Here is a 15997-nt window from a genome sequence, read left to right on the forward strand (position 1 = left end):
ATAAATGATTTTCTCCTTTATTGGAATTATTTATTTTAGTTTTTTATTTATTTATCTTAGCTTAATGCCATGTGGCATTCTCTAATAGCCAACCATAGAGTAAGAATAGAAAGTAGTTGATATGCAGTGGAACGGAAAAGCCTATAATTTTAAGTTATATTATAAACGCGGAAGTTTGCGAGGATGGATGGATATTATATTACTCTTTCACGCAAAAACTACTATATAGCTTATACATCAGATTAACACATAGGCTATAAATTTCACGGGACTGAAACCACGAGCACGGCTGGTTCTTCATATTTTCTTATTACTACTTAATGAATCTATATTATTTTGTTTAATTCCGCTATAATTAGCATGTGTGAGATCACAAATATACAATGAGGAAACTTGACTACCGTTACGACCTTCCCTACTGGCGATCAAATTCCGACCGTTATTGAGCCTACACCCATATAGCGGACACGTGTTTGGTCTTTGAACGTGGCATCATCAGAGATTGATTATAGTTCGGATATAGCGTGGAAGCCTATTGTTGACTGTCTGGTCTAATTGTAGCGGAATTAAACAAAATATAAATCCATTAAGTAGTGAAATGGACTTGTGCAAAATAACACCTAAATCGCTTAAATACTTCAATTATGTTAAAATATTTATATAGTTATACAAAACTCGCAGTTATGAGAACCCAGATGAAGGCAGGTCGAGATACTAGTTATAGCACAAAATCGCATACATGATAGCATATCGAGTTAACCCAATTACAAGTATATTGTACGTACTAAGCAATTTGAACTATATCTTTATAGCAATAGGAGTTTTATTATAATCGAATGTATTCCGAAGCCCCCCATAAAATCGTAAAATCCTGTAACTGTATACACAAGATACCTATAACATACTATACAAGAACACGTAGAATGGACCCCGGCGTGGGATGTGGTTTGAGGGTCGGAGCGGATCAGAACCTGGCGCGGATGTAGACGGCAGCCACGTCGTGGTTCGCGTACCCGAGCCGCTTGGCGTGCTTGAAGATCTCGTTGGTGGTCGCCGTCAGTGGCAGCGACTGTTCTAACGCGTCGCCCAGCCCTAGCGCCAGTTTGAGGTCCTTCTGCATGTGGGTCAGGGGCTGGTGCGTTGAGTACGATGACTCTATCATTGCTGCGAACGAAATGCATCTTATTAATGAATGGAACGATGTAGTAGAACATTGTTATTAACACATCACCACGTTAATGCTTTACAAATAATAACTGGTTCCTGATTTTAAATTAAGGCACATCGCCTTACTTTTAATCCTTATTTCGTTGGATATATACAATAACCGGTCGGAGTAAGTAAAGCTGTTTAGGATCATTGACCTCAAACATATATTCCACTGGATTCCAACTGATACCTCAATAAGTATAAAAAATGGTATATGTAAGTCCATAAGGCATGAGCGACGTCGTAAATTTAACATCAGCATCAGGTCGGCAAACTTTTTGTTAAGTACCACCGACTGCCACTAACCTCGTCCCTTGAGTATGAGGTGCGGGGAGGCGAGCGGCGTGAGTGCGAGCACGTCCAGCAGGTCGGCCTGGCTGAGGCCGGCGCGGTCGGCCAGCGCGAGACCTTCGGCCAGCGCCGCCAGCGCAACTCCGCCCACCACTGATAGCACCGAGTTCATCTTCGACGCGTTCCCGATGTCGCCTGCAACAGACACCACACCATCCACCGCGTTACATTCCTTCCCGGACGACATATTTAGTCTGTTACTTATTTTCTTTGTACAATTACAAATAAAAATAATCTTCATATTAAAGAAATATAATATAAGCACTTTTGAATAGTCATATTATAATATGTTTTATGTGATTACTAGCTTCTGCCATCGCATATGTTAAAGACATAAATTTCTACACCAGTAGTCAATTAAGACGTGAAAACATAACAAACAAACAAAAAAAACATACTTTCATTTATGATATAATATAAATTACAATTTTAATAATTTACTATTGCCTCTTTTATGCATGATAAAAAAGACGCATGATACGAACTATCCACTCGTAAAATTTCATTAAAATCCTTTAAAAACAAACCGACAGGTACACATTAGACTTTGCCGTATCATATGCAAACAATGCCACATACTGTATTTTGCTGAATGATATAATATATTCATATATCTGTCATATAGAACTAACTATCTAACATATCTGTTGACCTAACGAAAATAAACCATGATGAAGTTTATCAAAATACTATTTTTTATCAAATTTTCATACTTAATACCTTAATCAAATTAAAAACTTGTAAAATTATTACTTACTATCCGACCCCTCAAACTCTGCTCCACCTCAGAATTAAATAATAAGTGAAAAGTATTTCGAAGTTTAGTTAGGCAATAAATTTCTGAACGCACCTGTTTGACAAATACGACCAGTTTGCATAGTAAATATAATTGTTTCTACTACCTTTCATGCAATTTCTTTATATATTTCTCACCTTAAATCTTCTTTGGAGTTCTATAAATATTTAGAAACAAAATTAAACTAATCGATTCAGCCGTTCTTGAATTTTATTAGCGAGACTAACAAACGTTATTTAGTTTTTATATATAAAACTAAAGATAATCATAATAACATTCAATAACTATTAGTATACATATAGTATTCTAGCTATTGAACTTTCTTTCAAGGTATTTTCCTTATGTATATAGATAATCATAAATAGAATAAAATGACGTAAATTTTCATAATTTAAAAAAGTTATTTTGTCATTCTGTTTATCAGTAGCAGCCCATTCCAACTTCACTCAGGATAAACAATATACATAACATAATATAGTGTAAATCTATTAAGAATAATGTGTTTTAAATGGCGATGCAGGCTTGTAATAAATGCAATGATTCCTGAAATTACTCTCCACATACAAACCAAATAACCAAAATAAATATGCATCTTATGATAAATATAAGGTATAGAATGTATGAAAGTAATGAACCACATTCCCCATTGAATTAGGATCATAGACAAGCAAGGTTTACATAAACAAAGCATAATAAGTGCTATGGGTAGGATAATGTCATAAACAAAACCATAAACATATCATCATGCAATTTCCAAACGCTCGGATTTGATAGTTGACACTTAAAAAAATAATTGAACAAAATAAATAAAATACTTTAAAAATAAAGGCACATAATATTTCTAGAAACAGAAGTATACATGTCAATGTAGATACAAATATGTTTGATTTATAAATATATATTTTAGGATAGACGATTTCAATAGCAATACATTATTTATTGACTTGTTTTTCTACAATCTACTGCTATTGGCCGTAGCTGCTGGCCTTTATTGGGCTTTTGGAGCGGCTGAAGGTCATTCCCAGCCTGAAGGATACGACTTTAGTCTGACGGCACCGCTAGGAGTTCGAACTTTGGCTCAGGCCGTCTTAATTTCGATCTCAAATTTTTGTTTCAATTGGGCGGGGATCGATTGAGGTGGTAACTTGTATCGGAGGCCTGGTATTCTGGTTTGAATTATGGAATATAGCAATAAAATAACAGGGGCAAGACATCTGATTTATTCAGGAATGGCAACGCATAAGACGTACCATGAGCATCACGTGATGTTGGTAACACTGCTATATACAAGATTGCTGCCCTGTTCCATCAGGTGAGCTCAGCTTATTTACCATTAAACCATAAAAAGAGACAGAATACCAGCGCTGTGTTACCACCATAAATGGCTACATTGACTCATGCTCTTTTCTGATATAAATTATTATTGTCTATATATAACGAATGTTGTCATAAACATTTACAATTAATTTTCCATCAGATGTTGTAAATAAAAATTATTTAATACACAATGTAAAGAAAGATAAATCTACCAATACATATCACAGTTTCTATATCTACTACAAGTTTAGCTTTAGGAAGATGCCGGACAACGTGCAGGCGGAGATCAATACTAAGTCAAGACATATTTAAAGCAAGCATTTTAAATAGAGCAGCTTGTAACATTACATTGTAACATTTTGTTTTGCAAAACTCGGCTTCTCTCTCTCCTCTCTCTCTCATACACATATATGTACTCATGCATCAACAGATAGTATCCACTTCATCTGAAAAGGAGATCATACCCTACAGTCATGGCTAATATATGTATAGTTCTTCTCCTACCATTCTCCTCCTTTCTTCCTTCCTTCTCCCTCTCCGTCTCTCGCTGTTCCTCACTAACTAATAAATCCTACATGATAACTCTTTATGATATAAACGGATGACCTTTCCAGCTACCAAAACTAGCAAAATAAACGCGGTCATCGGTACAAGCTGTGCAATTAAATCTAAGTGTCAACGTCCAAAGTTCCTTGCGCTAGCAACCGGAGAAGCTGACTACTACCAAGGTAAAAGGAGTTTTTGCTCATCGCCTTGAAGCACGACTGGCAGTCGTCGAACAGCGTGCGATCTCCCGCCGCCAGGATTATCAGCGTGCCCTCCTCCGCTTGGGTCTTTGACCCTTGAATCTGGAATAGATGGATATATAAATGTAGATTTTTTTTAAATGAATGTGAATGGCTACGAGTTAGTAGAGAATGGGAAGAGAATGATGTCAGGCCAGCCCTTCGTTGCGAATTGTGGATGGGAACCGCATGGCGATCGACCTCATAGGGTGCATTGCTAATTGCCAAAGCCCTTATTACTAACTATTCTTTCTTCCCTATAAAAAGTATAGTAGAGCCAATTAAATAAGGTAAGTATGATAGATATGCCCGATATATCGCACATAATTTCTTGCTTGATGCTTTTGTCCACATAAACACCTTTTATGCCGCAAACAATTTTCTTGCCTGATGGAAAGTTGCAAGGTAACTGTTGTGCATATACAAGATACCGCCATGACACCGTATCCTCCATGCATTCTATGCTCAGTGTTTTGGTGAGTATAGTACAAAAGATCCGAACCACCTCAGCCGTGATAACGTAGGCTTAATTCTTTTTTTATGAGGAGCAAGCCAACAAGTGAGTGTTCAACGGTGGTATATGATGATGATCTGTTGATATGATGATGTTATATAATAAATAATCTTAGACAACTAACACAACGCCATCTAGTCCCACGGTAAGCAGAGCTTGTGTTATGGGTACAAGATAACTGACATACATAGTTCGATTTTTTTTTGTAAAGACATACATGATATACATAGAAAATACCCAGACCGATACAAACAATAATGAATACAAATGTTTGCACCGTGTGAGGATTCGGACCCGCGACCATCGGAAGTTAAGCGGAGTGCTAAACTGCTAGACCACCAAAGCCGTCAATATATATATATATATGTTAATTTATTTGTCCCGATTTGGTAGCAGAACAGTCAACACTAGACTTCCAAGCTATATCCTAACTTTATTCAACGCCTGATGATGCCTCGTTCAGAGGCAAAACACGTGTCGCAATATGGGTGACTCAATAACGGTCGGAATTTGATCGCCATTAGAGAAGGTCGTAATGGTAGTCAAGTTTCCACACCGAATATTTGTGGTCTCACACATGCTAATTGTAGCGGAATTAAACGATATAATATAAATTCATTAAGTAGTGTCAATCTGTTACCTGCGCCTCTAAATATCTGCCACCCTTCCCGCTGATTGCTTCAACGATATCATGAGACGTGTCCGAATCTATGGACGTCATCTCCACGTAGCCCTTCGACTCCAGCGACGGACAGTGCAGCACACCGCAGTTGCCGAACACCATCTATAAATTGGTTGTTTCTAAGTTAATACATGATTTTAAAGAACCTGTGTAGCGTATGTATAACATCAGTAGTAGAGAGTTAATTCAACTGTCTCGCGCTTAAAGCACACGGACTGAGAGTAGTGGCGTAGCTACCTAGGGGCTAGGCGAGGCAACAGGGCCCTCAAGCTCAGGGGGCCCTCGAACCCTTACCAGAAAATCTCGATCGAAATGAACTTTTGAAAATTTCTCCCATTTTCAAAACCCGACTTTAATATCGGCAACTCTGTTGAGAGAAATTCGAAAGTTATACCCTAAATTCTTTCTGCGGGTTGGCAGTGTTGTCAATTTGACGGATAGAGATATATGCGTTATAATAAAACTGTAATGCTGAGCAGTGGGGCCCTACATTAGTTTTATTTTCTTGATTTGCCCCCAGGACCCTTGGTTACCTAACTACGCCACTGACTGAGAAGCGTAAGAGGGGAGATATTCCCTGTGTAGACACCAAAGTAAAGACGTAGAGCTTTGACTAAGCAGTCGATATTATGGAATTAACTTCATTTATAATTTAAGACGACATAGCTCTCAAAGTATGTCAGCTGAAGTGGCAGTGGGCCGGGCATATCAGCAGAGTCAGCCATGATAGATGGGGAAGAAAGGTTATGGAGTGGAGGCCGCGTATGGGTCGACGGAGTGTCGGACGCCCTCCAGCAAGATAGACCAACTATATTACAAAGGTGGCCGGGAGTGGATGGATGCGGAAGGCGGAAGAGCGCACATGGTGGAAGTCTTTGGGAAAGGCCTATGTCCAACAGTGGACAGACACAGGCTGATGATGATAATTTAAGAGCCTCGCTCTTGTTGGAGCTTTTGCCATTTTCCACGATCTTCCATCTATCTCTTTAGTTGTTGATACGACTCGACTCCTACTTTTTATTTAATCTTAGTAATATAGGTCTCTTTTTGGAATATTTTTTTTTAATATATTTTATAATATGGCATTAAAAATATATACAACTCTAAATTTTCACCCTTCTATCACCAACCCCTATTTTTTTATCATACAAATCTATTGTCAGGAACTACTGGAACACTAATGCCTCTGTCTTAAGGAGGTGGTCCTTGACGGCGACGACACAGTATTATTTACTAATGGCTGTTATTGTTACATCCAACAGTTCCCTACTTTAGAAAATATTATTATTGAGTTCCAATAAAGAAATATTATTATTATAATATAATAATTTTAATAGTTATTTTCATTTATATTATAAAACAACGTTTACGGGGTCAGCTAGTATTATATATATATATATATACATTTACGTTAGTACGTACGAGCTAGTCTGGTTTATTTACGCCTTGTTTATGTGCGGTGTCCATTCATTTAACATTTTACAAAGGCCACAAAAGGTCAATGGATCAGCTAATATCCTAATGCCCTTGATGAAAGCCGATGGCACGGGTGACCTTTGTATGTACCTTGTTTATGTACAATATGGGTCGAACCCACTATACACATCAGTGTTTATACATCAATGCTCATTAGATATTTTATTTCCTTTGTCCAAAGGAAAGTACTGGATATATAAAAAAAATCAAACGTGCCGAAATTTCGTAATAAATACAAATCGAACCCACTAAAATTTATCAGTGTTTATACACCTATAGCCATTCAAGATTTTATTTCCTTTATCCAAAGAAAAGTACAGAAATAATAAAAAAAAAATTTAACGTGCTCAAATTTCCTAAAAAAAAAAAGTATATATATTTTAGACACATGCGTACTAACTACATATAGATAACTAATTTAAACTAAATTTAAATTATAGATTCGACTAAAACATTTATACTATACATATAGATACCACGAAAACAACATGGTAAACAAATTATTTCCACAAACTAAATAAGACACAACGGAAATAACTTTAATTTAAATAAATTCGTTTAAATATAGTATTTCGTGCATCCAATCACTGAAATAACAAAAAAAACTTGATTACCACTGTAATACCACCAATTGGATGCGGTTGAGTCATAAACTATTACTTTGTTAAGTACTCAACAATATCTATTGTCTGCTAACAATAGTAAAACGTTATTTTAACGGATCGCTAAGTTCAGACATACCATTAAATGGCTCATGCTAATGATTAATCTATACATATAAAAAAACAGATCACAGATACATGGATGGTATACAAGATGGTATATAGTCACATTCAGCGTTACTAGTACGTTTTAGCTTTTAAGTTGTATAATATATAAGATAGATAACATATAAGAATACTGTAATGCTAAATGTCTTTATTATTATTATTATTATATAAAGAAGTCTATTATTGCGGAAATTTATCAACTTAACAGAAACTAAAACAATGATTATTACTGCCAATCTAAGGAACTGGTGCGAGAAATCGAACCCGCGACCGTTTAGACACCGCCTTACTTTCTTATGAAAGTAAAGCGGTGTGTTAAACCACTAGACCGCCGGGGTGAAGGAGATTGCTAATAATGTAGACCCCATTGCTAGCAAAGTATCATGTCAGGTTGACTTCCACGCGGTTCGCCCTGGAACCCATCTCGATAAATTCCTGGTGAATTTGTCACGATGGGCTAGCTGACCTGACCACATGTTCATCTTATCATTTTCCACTGGTGCCCCACCAGCGTAAACCGTTAGCACAGACGGGTGCACCATTTCATATACATATTTGAAAGAAAAACCACTAGTCCTCCGAAGGCGTCATATATGATGACGCGCCGAATGATTATTATATTGGACAATTCACACAGCGCCATCTAGTCCCAAATTAAGCTGGCTAAATCTTGTGTCATGGGTACTAGATAGCTCATACAAATACATAGATTTTTTTTTCGTGAATACCTACATATTATACACTAGCTTTTGCTTGCGGCTTCGCTCGCGTTAGTTTATCCCCTAAGTTGTGGAATTTATCAAAATCCTTTCTTAGGGGATGCCCACGTCATAGTAGCTTTATGCATGCAAAGTCTCAGCCAGATCAGTTTAAAATTGACAGTTTCATACAAACTTTCATCCCCTATTTTATCCCCTTGGGGGTAGAATTAATCAAAATCCTTTCTTAGCGGATGCCTACGTCATAACATCTACCTGCATGCCAAATTTAAGCCCAATCCGTCCAGTGGTTTGGGCTGTGCGTTGATAGATCACTATGTCAGTCACCTTTGAGTTATATATATTTACATAGAAAACCCCCAGACCGATACAAACAATCATACCCTATAAATGTTCGTGTCGTGCGAGGAATCGAACCCGCGACTTTCAGAAGGCTACGGTCTAATGGTTTAGCCCACTGCTAAACCATTAGACCTTTTATATATAATCTGTACAATAAAGAATTACAAACAAACTTGACCTCTTTCGCCGCCTGCGGATCAGCGACGCAGGAGAACGTAATATCTGACTCCTCAACGACATCACACGGTGTTACGGCGATGGTGGCGCCAACCTTCTCGAAATCCTTACACTGTGAACAATAAAATTTAACATGATTTATTATTATGAAGCTAAACTAGAATAGGTACTACGGTCGTGTACGAATTATCTACACGTCTACACATAGAAATAAAATTGAAGTGTTTGTTTGTAATATTGAAATAACCGTTTTTTACTACATGCATATGAATATATATACGGTACATATACCAAAATAACATTTTTTTACTATTTTTGTATGTCTGTCTGTTTATTCCGGCTAATCTCTGAAATGGCTAGACTGATTTTGACGGGACTTTTATTGGCAGGTAGCTGATGTAATAAGGAGTAACTCAGGCTAACTTTATTTTATAAAAATAAAGTTAAATTCCACGCGGACGAAGTCGCGGGTACAGCTAGTTTAAAATATAGTTTCAACTGTTTAGTAAGGCTGGGAACGATAAACTCGCATTAATGTCAAAAGTTCTATTGAAATATGTCTTTAAAAGGTACCTAAAATTATTTGTAATAATTTACTCTTTATAAATATATAGTGACAACGTAAAACAGTGCTATAAGAACAATATTTTATCTTTACATAGTACAAAATGAAGTCGCTTCCGTTGTCTGTTCGTTTAGATCTTTTAAGCTACACTACGAATTTTAATGCAGCATTTAGCAATAGATTGAGTTAGTCCAGAGGAAGGTTTATATGTATTATACAAACCGTGCGAAGGCGGGGGGAGTAGCTAGTATAATTATAAAATTCAAATATTATAATAACCTTCCGAATAAAAATACTTATGTGGAAATTTAAGAAAATATTTTTTTTCTGTTTCACATCAACACCTAAAAGTGCCTACAACGCTACATCTAGTGATCTACCATTAAATTTCAACTTATTCTAGAAAAATTCTACGAGTAGCAAAATATATGTAAAAGCGCCATCTATTGTCGCCTTACTACAACTCAGTTGTTAGTTCCCTCGTCAGATGTCGTTGTACGTACACAGTCACTTGAATCGATACGACGCGCCAGGCACACGTCTGGCTCCCGCCGCGTCAACGACCGCGCTTTACAATGGCGGACGACCAAGCGCGGCCATTTTGATAACGGCTTTTTACTAAACACGCACACGAAGCCGGACCATTCATTCAGACACCACGTCGACTTGCCATATTCGCCATTTCATACAATGCGAGTTACTTCCTTTAGAGATATATTTCAATTAATTACCAGTTGAAAAACAATAGTCGGACAGTAACAATAAGTGGCAATGGCCACATGTAACTTTATTTAGGTACACAATTAATTAATAGGTCCCAGTATGGTATACTGCGACTTAAGTTTTTAGGCAAATGTTTAAAACTTAGAAGATGCTGTAAATCTTATTAATATTATAAACGCGAAATTTGTGACTATGGATGAATGTATGTTTGTTACTCTTTCACGCTATAAACGGATTTTGAATCTTTACAGTAATACATCTTATACAACAGAATAACAATAGGCTATAAGTTTCATATAGGTGAAACCGCGAGCACAGCTAGTATTGTAATATTTTCAAATGTATATTGACATTGCAAAAACAGCAGCAAAATTCTTATAGAAAACTATGTTAATATTCATAGTAATTACGATAATATATCTGACATTGATAGAAACATTTGACTGATAACTTAAGAAATGTATTGTATAATTGTACGTGAGGTTCTTTGCCTAGATGAATTGATATAAAATAAGAAATGACATCCCAAACATTGAACCATTATGACACAATTAAGCGCAAACCTGCGTTGCTTCATTTGAACAAAGCCAATTAATTCGCTACCCATCACATCAACAAAATGTAACACATGAGCACAACTCTGAGTTCCTACTTTAGAATCATCAAAAGATCGATAATGACATGCTATTTCGGTAAATTAGCGAGCACTCAATGTCTCGATTCACTTCTATTAATAGACGAACTGTCAATGATGAGAACGGTTCAGTTGAGAAAACGGAATGTTTCATATTACATAGGAATCTATCTTTCACTGTTGAAATAAGATATGCTGCATAAACTGGGCTGTAATCGAAAACTATATCCATACTAGCATCCTAATATTATCTTAACATAGCATAAAACAAAGACGTAACGCATTTTAATGCAGTTTTCAGCAATAGATAGAGTGATTCAAGAGGAATAATAATAATAATCTCAAGGCAATTCACACAGCGCCATCTTGACCCAAGTTAAGCTAGCTAAAGCTTGTGTTATGGGTACTAGATAACTGATACATATACATAGATATATTTTTTTGTAAAGACATACATATTATACGTAGAAAACACCCAGACCGATACAAACAATCATACTCATGAATAAATATTTGAGCCGTGCGAGGAATCGAATCCGCGACCATCGGTCGTAAGGCGGTGTGCTAGACCACTAGACCACCAAGGTCGTCGAGGTCGAGGAAGGTTCATATATTATAATACGTGCATGTTATGGCATAGAACAAACCGAGAAATCCAAAGATAGGTAATGCATCCGTGCAAAGTCGGAAGGGGTCGCTAGTGAATGATATACATTTGTCTGTTTGTTACCTTTTCGTGACTAAACGACTGAACGGATGTTATAAAGATATGAAGATAGATTATATCCCGGCTAAAAGTTACTGTGTCACGGGTTAGTTACTTAAAAACACCGATAGACACATTGCATAAATAAACCCATCAAATTATGGGCATGTTAAGAAGTCGACAGTTGACAATGGCTCTGACTGCCACAAACTGTCATTAAGGTATATTTACTTTTAAAACTATTTAAGTATTATGTACATAAACGAATTTAAATACACATTTAGAAGGCCTGACACCTATTTCTCAGAAACGGCAGCGTATGACGAGCGTCACCTATTCATTTTGTAATTTCAGGGGCGTCTCTAGGAATACATTAAATATTTCAGGTTCACATAAAAAAAACAAACAATTGTTCTCAGCGTTACCATAACTTGACCTGGTCAATCTATTAGAACTCAGACAACCCAGTTGTACAGAAAGAGGAATGTACAGGGCGACCAGACACCAGATATATTAGGAACTACAAAAGAATAAGAGATCTATCTATAGACAAGATTTCTGTGACGTAATAACAGGTCTAGTAGTATTCTCATTAATGTCTTTGATAATCTAGCGAAGGGAAGCCTGTTTTCTATGAAAATAGCTAATATTAACATGTTTACGGATCTCGTCGAGACATCAAACACGTTTATAATCACCAGCATGCTTTTATTTCGCGACAATCGCTGCTAGAGTGAAGGTCAATTGTGTTTGCACAACTAGACGCTGTGATGTTCATTTAACTTGACTACACAAATACTAGTAAAAATTATGCAAATTATAATATATATAAAGCAAATACTGAATAATGTACAATGCCTGGACTTCATTACATCGCAAATGATACGAAAACAATCAGAACGTTATCAATATTAATAATAATAAAAATTGTTACGATGTAGATGTTATACCTAATAACATTTTATAAACCTCTTGTTTACTAAAAATAATTGCGCATTATCACTAATGCAAAACCTCTTACTCTATTTTTATTTCTTTTTAAATTTAGGGACTTTGTACCATCTAAGTACATGCCAGTCCTATTGTACCCTAAAACGAATCACTCCAATCTTTACTAAAGCAGAGAAAAACGTTAAGTACTACTAGATTTTATTCATCGATTCCGTTATTTGTTTTTTAATATTACATAACAAAACCAATAAATTTGTCTACATAAACCAATAGTAACAGCAAATGTATTAATACGTTAGTTCTGATGAATACTTTCGATAGGAAACCCACCCACTCACTCACGCTGCGAAATATTGCGACCCACATGTACGCCCATAACACTACGTAATATCAGCTAGTATGACCCACAGCCAACGGTCTATGAACCTTATGATACTAGCAATAAAGGTGTCATTAACCGCTCACTAGGACTACGTATTGAACTTGCAAGAATACCATGAAACAATACGCTACGGTCCGACGGATTGCAAATTGTTGAACAAAGGATAATAATATTTTATGTAGACGTATATGAACAGGAAGAAAAGTTAAAGATTAACGGTGGAATAGTTTACGAACGCGAAGTCATATGGTACTCTTAAAAACTGTCGCTTTAATTTCAGAAACAAATAAAAAACAAACAGAAATTTATAATGTATATTTTGCAACTTTCATCAACCTTATCCCATTCATTTCGGGTCGTCATAATGTGAACATGAAGTGGCGTAATAACATGAATATTTTCTGAAATATACATACAAAGAAGTGTAAGGACAAAATAGAGAATTTTCAAGATGGTGCTAATAGTTCAGTTGCAAAGACGCGCAAATCTCTGTTTCGGAACCCTAAAGATATCTCCCCTTCCAATTGATCGTGTGGTCGCACCACTTATGACTGTTCCAGATTCACTCATCATTTATTACAAGTGGACAGTAAACATTGGAGTTCGCGCGGCAATAAATAACTTTGGCACTCGGAATATTCAAATCAATATTGAGCGAGTGGTTCGTTAGATCAATATAACGAGAATGTGTTGGTAGACAATGTTTTTATATAGTTAGTGGGTTTGTCTGTATTTGCATGCTCGTCTACTTTATCTGCCTTTTTCTTTTCAAAGTCAAAGTCAAAATAAATAAATCATACAGGATACTTTCTGCCACTTATAACAATTTTACAAAATTTGAAACACATAGTCGGTTTGAGTCTAAACGATGATATATCATCTAAAAAGTGCGAAAGTTCGAGAGAATGATTGATGAATTTGATAATAATGATGATGATGATCATCAAGCAAAAACTGTTGGAGGAATTAAAAGCTTATTCGGTACACATACAAAAAACATTAATTTTGGAATTAACACATAAGATACAACAATGCTTGACTATCGCATCTCGGATTACAGTCATTGAAGTGTGATATGATTATCTGTTATATTCTCATTGCTTAACAAAATACACATGTTTTTAAGTACGCCTTATCACTGAACGTCGCAAGTTTTGGAACTACTTCATGACAGATGTTGACAACGCTTGGGAAACACACGTGTAGGATCGGGAAGTAAAAGCATTTTAAAACATAGTCAACCGCAGTATCTGAGCCGGACACAGGTGCAGCTATTAATCAAGTATTTTTAGAAGTAATTAAAATACTAAAGCTACTAATGGTGATCGCGACTTTGTATACATTTGTAAAAGCATCTGTGACTGAATTGATGATGATCGATGATGATTCCTATGCAATTATTTAAGAAAACCCAGATATATTTATGTATTTGTCTCGAATAATTTCACATGATTTTTTACTTGAATATGAGCTTTTATTCGAGACATTACGAGAATTACATACAAAATTTTGATAATAATAATGACAGGCAGGCTGCCAGCAACGTGGACACGTGATACTATATATAATAATATTTTAATAATAACCTAATTAATTAAATAGCAGATGACGCATTCCGCACAGAAACTATCAACAAAACGTAACAAAATTATTTGTTGTTTTGAGGGTATTTTTTAGCTCTTTATAGCTTATTTTTAACTATACTATATTGGTAGTGGCTGGGTTCTTTTGAGTAGAGGTAAGCCAAATAAGTAATACACTTCTGCAGAATAGAATTGTATTTTCTTTAAATTTTACAATTATGTCAAGATATATTATATTTTGATACCAAAGAAATAAAAATGAAATTATAAAGGTTAGAGGTTAGGTTCTTGAGGTTGTATACAATCGTAACAATGTTAATGGTGAAGACAGTTTTTGTCTCGTTACAATTTTACGACTTTATTGTATTTAAACAGAAAGATTACCACATTAGGATATTACGACAGATAAGTACACTCAAGGAATGGCTGGTACAGTGTAATAGTTATCTTTTTATTTCTTATCAACTCCTTCCTTATTGTCCATTTATAAAAATGATATATCTTTGATAATAATATATACTACATTAAAAGGTAATATAATTACACAAAATTGTACGAAGATAATTATTTTTAGGACTAATTAGTATTTTATATCGTTTACGATATAATTATCTCAAATATTAATTGAACTTAGGTATGGAAGTCGCTTATACAACTTATCGCGGGTTCAATCCACGGAACACAAACATTTGTATCCATTAATATATCTACACATTTCTTTCATTATTATTATTTTGTTTTGATACAAAGATTCTACCAATTGTCTAATATTCATAACAAGCTCTGTCTAGCTTGGGATTTGATAGTGGAATTATCCACAGTTATTTATTTATAAGTAGAGTAAATTCAGTTAGCCTGATGACTATGCTGATACAGAGAGAACGATTATTATGCTGATAAAGCTATCAGCATAATAATCATCATAAACATTCATAAGCAGTTGGCAGTTCACCAGATATATGGCAGGCAGTATGTCTTCTCAAGAAGAATTAGAAGACGCACCGCGTCGACTCTCAATAATGTGATATGATCATGATGATAAGCAGGTAGCTATAACATTACGTAAAAAGTAAGTAAGAGTAGTAAAAAAAGTAAGTAAAAAGTAGCTCCTTTTACGAAATGTCAAATCTTTGACGAAAGAGATTTCCAATAAAATTACATTGAATAATATATTTCTTTATCAAATGTTGATTCTGCGTGCCTCTATCAAAACAGAACTGATTTATTACAATCCTTTCTAAGAATCATTTATCATCTGTTTGAATTTTAGCTTATTAAACTTTATTTTATGTCAGCTGCACCCACTGTCTACCCT

At 35.5% G+C, this 15997-nt stretch overlaps 1 protein-coding gene across 3 annotated transcripts in view; it reads right to left on the reverse strand.

Annotated features, from left to right (window-relative positions):
• Positions 1-536: 536 nt before the first annotated feature.
• LOC131845184 (cytokine-like nuclear factor N-PAC) overlaps positions 537-15997 on the reverse strand; it is an 84890-nt gene continuing 69429 nt past the window's right edge. For 2 of the 3 annotated variants that reach the window (XM_059194224.1, XM_059194221.1), the window contains exons 8-12: positions 9140-9250; positions 5613-5756; positions 4395-4521; positions 1516-1695; positions 537-1164 (exon numbers count right to left, since the gene is read on the reverse strand). In XM_059194224.1, coding sequence (XP_059050207.1) covers positions 965-1164; positions 1516-1695; positions 4395-4521; positions 5613-5756; positions 9140-9250 — 762 coding nt within the window. In that variant the 3' untranslated portion in view covers positions 537-964. The remainder of the gene's footprint in view (positions 1165-1515; positions 1696-4394; positions 4522-5612; positions 5757-9139; positions 9251-15997) is intronic. The other variant, XM_059194223.1, reaches the window with a different exon arrangement.

Source organism: Achroia grisella, unplaced genomic scaffold (genome assembly GCF_030625045.1).
Source record: "Achroia grisella isolate CSIRO2021 unplaced genomic scaffold, CSIRO_AGI_Agris_v1 utg460, whole genome shotgun sequence".
In the NCBI taxonomy this organism is placed as follows: Eukaryota; Metazoa; Arthropoda; class Insecta; order Lepidoptera; family Pyralidae; genus Achroia; species Achroia grisella.